The 4,701-nt window shown below is 27.7% G+C and overlaps 2 protein-coding genes across 2 annotated transcripts; one reads left to right on the top strand and one right to left on the bottom strand.

Moving 5' to 3' along the window:
- Positions 1–940: 940 nt before the first annotated feature.
- Positions 941–2,280, top strand: LOC111622204 (EF-hand calcium-binding domain-containing protein 4A-like). The gene is made up of 4 exons (XM_023364560.1): positions 941–962; positions 1,559–1,799; positions 1,880–2,009; positions 2,096–2,280. The coding sequence occupies exons 2-4, from the start codon at positions 1,565–1,567 to the stop codon at positions 2,220–2,222; spliced, it is 492 nt and encodes a 163-aa protein (XP_023220328.1). The 5' UTR covers positions 941–962; positions 1,559–1,564; the 3' UTR covers positions 2,223–2,280.
- Positions 2,281–3,686: 1,406 nt separating this feature from the next.
- On the bottom strand, positions 3,687–4,357 carry LOC111622216 (thioredoxin-like). The gene has a single exon (XM_023364567.1). The coding sequence runs from the start codon at positions 4,226–4,228 to the stop codon at positions 3,899–3,901; it is 330 nt and encodes a 109-aa protein (XP_023220335.1). The 5' UTR covers positions 4,229–4,357; the 3' UTR covers positions 3,687–3,898.
- Positions 4,358–4,701: the final 344 nt, after the last annotated feature.

Raw genomic sequence — 4,701 nt, 5'->3', positions numbered from 1 at the left:
ACTTAAGAAGGTAATGGTTTATATATTTCAGGAGCTCCCATACATATTGGGGCACTTGGCACACGTGCCCACCTTTGTCGTTGGGTTTCCCTTTTCTTAATCCATTAAAAAACTTGACAGAACCATCAATCATATGTTACATTGATTACTCTATTCTGAATATTCAAATTATTGTTATATGTATTGCAATTACGTCTTTCTAGAGCTTATTAAAACTACTGTAAACATATCATCAGAGATAATACGAACATATTCATCAAATATCATAAAAGTATTGAAAAAAAATATATATATATACAGTGTAATTCGTAGCTGCACTCATAAAACCGTTAGANGATTACTCTATTCTGAATATTCAAATTATTGTTATATGTATTGCAATTACGTCTTTCTAGAGCTTATTAAAACTACTGTAAACATATCATCAGAGATAATACGAACATATTCATCAAATATCATAAAAGTATTGAAAAAAAAATATATATATATACAGTGTAATTCGTAGCTGCACTCATAAAACCGTTAGAAAACTGAATACATACAAATCTTTTCAAGAAGTGATTTAAAATAATCGTTTTGAGATTTATAAACTCAAAATATGAATAGATTTTAATTGAGTTTTATATGTAGTTTAGTTAGTAATTACGTTTTTGTCAATTAATCTATGGGAATATTAAAGAATCGAACAATAACTAATCACAAAATAAAGTTCTTAATTTGATCTAAGTTACAAGCGGATATAATGTAAAATTAGTTTTTCTTACTTGTTTAAAATAAACAGAACTACAATGTTGAATAAAGAATAGTGTCAAGGTTAACTAAAATACCATTAATGTAGTGAAGGTAAATTAATTTACTGAAAATCTAATGTAATGCTATGTATATGGTCTAGTTTCGCGGCGCTACAATCGACAGATGACGTATTACAAGGGGATTTTTGTTTACGTGTATTATACTCTGTGGTATGTATAATGCAGGATTCTCTGTTTTCATTTATATATTTATTTACAAACCTCTACGGATAATCTATTTTCTACTGCATATATTATTGTGTATTATAAAGCTATAAGTAATAATTATAAATTATCATATTGTTAATTATAATATCGTAAAAAATTAATTAAAATTCGTAAACTAAATAAAGTTTTTTTAAAAAAAAAATAAAGTTATCGTAATTATAAAACCGAGAGTAAATGATTTTAATTTATTTTTATAAAATTATAAATTTTATTAGTTATATTAGATTTAAATATTTCAATAATTATATATTTAAACGATTTAACTAAAACTGAGCATCTGTAATCATGGCAGGTGTTGTCACTTATAATTAGAAAATAAATTCTATGTATATAAAATTTCGTTGTTTTTTTTATTTCAGTTGCATTCATTGTAGTTTTTAACTTTAAAAAAATAAATTTAAAGTTTATTATTTAATTATTTTTAATGAGAAGATAGAGATTTAAAAGTAAATGATACGGTTTAAACGAGTAAAAATTGTGAGTAAATAATAGGTTTTTATTTAATTATTATAATTTTTTAAGATATAAATGTTTTATAGTTTAATATGGATCGATATGTTACAAAGAACGTAGAGAATAATTTTCAAAGTTTTATTAAAGAAGCTACTGAACTTTTTAATATTTGTCACGAGGGAAAAAATGGATTTATTACCATGAGAGATCTATGGAAACATCATGATAAATTCTTGTTAACACCAGATCAGTTAGAAGTTGTTTTCAGCCATCTAGATAAGGATAAGAATGGATATATAAATGAAGAAGAATTCATTGAAGGTTATGGTAATTAAAATTTATTAAAATTTTTACTGTAATTTTTAATATATATTTGTTACAAAGATTTTCTTATCAATTTTCTTAAGCTTTATATCTGGGTATAGATCTAGAAGAATTAAAAAAACAAGAACTTTTAGAAAAGAAAATAATTCAGGAAAAGAAAGAAGAAGAGAATTTCGAATCATTGTTAAATACAATTGGAAAGGGAGAAGAAAGGTAATATAACGTCTTATTCAAATTGAAGAATATTATGATATATTAGCTTATAATTTTTATTTATATTTACAATTTTTTTTAATTAGTGATATTAATCAAATATGGAATCAGATTCAAGAAAAAAATCCAGAAATGAACTCGGAAGAATTTAAAAGAGTTGTTGTTCACTTTGGAAAGGAATTTAAGAAAAATAAAAACATCAAAGACGATTAATAAGTTTAAATTATTAAAATAATAATAATAATTATGATTTAAAGTTTTAATTTGATTTCAAAAAAACGTTATCAAAATATTTTATTTAGCAACTTTTAATAAACTTGAACATGTTTTAAAAGAATTTTAAGAATAAATTATGGAGAATAAAAGTTTACCATCTGTTACGATATTTTATTTTAAAAAACTTTTTAAATTTTTAATTATTATAAAATGGCAAAAAAACTTAACTTTAATGTCAGGGTCATATTTTATAAAGAATCGTAAATGATAATAACGAGTAAAATCTTCATTAAGTCCAACCTTACTCGAAATACGACATATGACCTCCTCTTTATCTCCCCACCCTTACATCTTTAACCACAAAAATTTAATACCATCAATCTTTCTAATACACAAATCTCCCTGCAAAATTTTAGAAATTTTTGACGAGAAGCACAGGAGATATTAAGCTTCAAATAGGGTGAACAAAATCTTGCCCTCCACACACATTAACAACCATACATAGAGAAAAACCTCGAATGTTTTTTTGCATTTCTCGACGTTTCAAGGTCCCTGAGTTCAAAAATTTTAAAATCTTGTAGGTCAAAATTGACCGATAGCCATATTTTCCCTCTGTTATATATTAAAAAGCCAGGAAAGTAAAAATGAAAGAATTTAGTTTAATAGAGAAAACAGAATAGTTTATCGGGCGAAAAATGTCTCGTGTTGCAGTTAAAATTCTTAAATGCCAGAACGAGATTTATAACAATGTAAAATACGAGTTTAGGTTTCAAAGTTCGAACAACATATATGCGGTTTCGAGTTGAATACAGAAGATTGACTTTTCTCATGACCCGATCTGATCTTACTCAAATCAATTTGTAAGAAACCAATAGGGAATCAACGAGAGGGGATTGGGAGCAATCGAAACATGGAATTCGAGGATAAAATTCTTTAAAAACCCCCCGAATTTCAAGGACAAAGCGGATCCGGCTTTCTCCAACGTCGAGGAATTGTTGTTTCCAACTTGGCAGATTTCCTTCCGCCAATTTTGCGAGGAGAATTTGTATATCTCTTCTGTGCTTGTGTCTTATTATCGATGTCACCTCTGTTTTTGTTGAACCGCAGTATTGTCACCCGTCCTCGGACTAATTACTGCCTATCCCCTAATCTTTCTTACGACATTGCCCGGGACTGCCGACACATCGAGGAACTTAGCCGGAAACAAATTGAACTCTTTGATCATAGTTGGAGTGGAGCATTTTCTGTACGAAGTTGTAAGCTACCAGTTTATTTCCGAATAAACAGATTTCATTTATAAAAGTACTTCGCATCAGTATGTTCACCATCACCCACATACCGTCCCTTATCCCTCGTATATTTTGATTTGAGTCGAATTAACTTCGAATCAAACTTTTCCCTCGCCTCTATCGCAAACTTTACATACTAAAAAACTTTAATATCAGTAATAATTCTGTTGTATTTATTTCAAAATTAAGTATTCAAATAAGTATTTCAAATAATTTGTGTAACTGAATTTTATAAACTAATATTCAATCATAAGTTTAAAAATTGTGAGAAAGTTCTTTCAAATGGTAGTAGCCATTAAAATTTATTAATGCATTCTTGGATATATTTTTCATGCTTTGTTGTTATAAATATCAATTTAGAAAGATTTATAATAAGAAGAAAGTCTAATTTCTCACTGCTTGATATCTTCTGATCATTTCTCGAAGAGCAATTTCATTGGATCCGAGTAATTCATCGATTCTATTTTCATTTTTTATAAAAACTGTAGTAGGATAGCAGCTTACATCGAAATCATTTGCAAGTTTTTCGTTTTCATCCACATAAACTTTTAGGAAGATAATTTCTTTATTTTCTTTGGAGATAACATCGATGATATGATCCATTTCAATACATGGCTTGCACCAAGAACCGATAAAAGTTACGACCACAAGTTTATCTCCAGCTGTTCCAATATTATCGTTAAAATCAGAATAGTCGTAAATTTTGTGAGCCATGTGCAATATGCGGTAATATTTTTTTAAAAAAATTTCAAAGAATGCGATAATTGATAAGATCTTAATCAGTTAATTCAATTTATAGTCAAGAAATTCGAATTATTTGCCTGTTAAATTCAAATCGTTCGAATGGCATTCTTATTTTATACTATCAATCAAATTCAACAGAATTTTGAGTAGCAATTCAGAAGCAAGCGGGAAGTTAGGCCTCCTAAAGCGACCAGGAGGCTTCTTCTCTAAAATTATTATCTAATTAATAATTTCATTAAATGTAGACTAATATAGAAAATATTTTAAAATATATTTATAAATTAATTAGTTTGGCGGGGTTTGATTTGATTGAATACAGCAACGCGACACATTAGTAATCGGCTTAAGATTGGATAGTTTTCGGGAGGATTTGTGCTGAAAGTGGCCCCTATTTAGCTGCTAGACACGTGAGGAAGAAAACCCGTAAAAAAAAAAAAGAAAGA

Source organism: Centruroides sculpturatus, unplaced genomic scaffold (assembly GCF_000671375.1).
Source record: "Centruroides sculpturatus isolate CEXI.00-Female unplaced genomic scaffold, Cexi_2.0 scaffold14, whole genome shotgun sequence".
NCBI lineage: Eukaryota > Metazoa > Arthropoda > Arachnida > Scorpiones > Buthidae > Centruroides > Centruroides sculpturatus.
The sequence above is the reverse complement of the archived record's forward strand: the minus strand, read 5'-3'. Positions and strand labels throughout refer to the sequence as shown.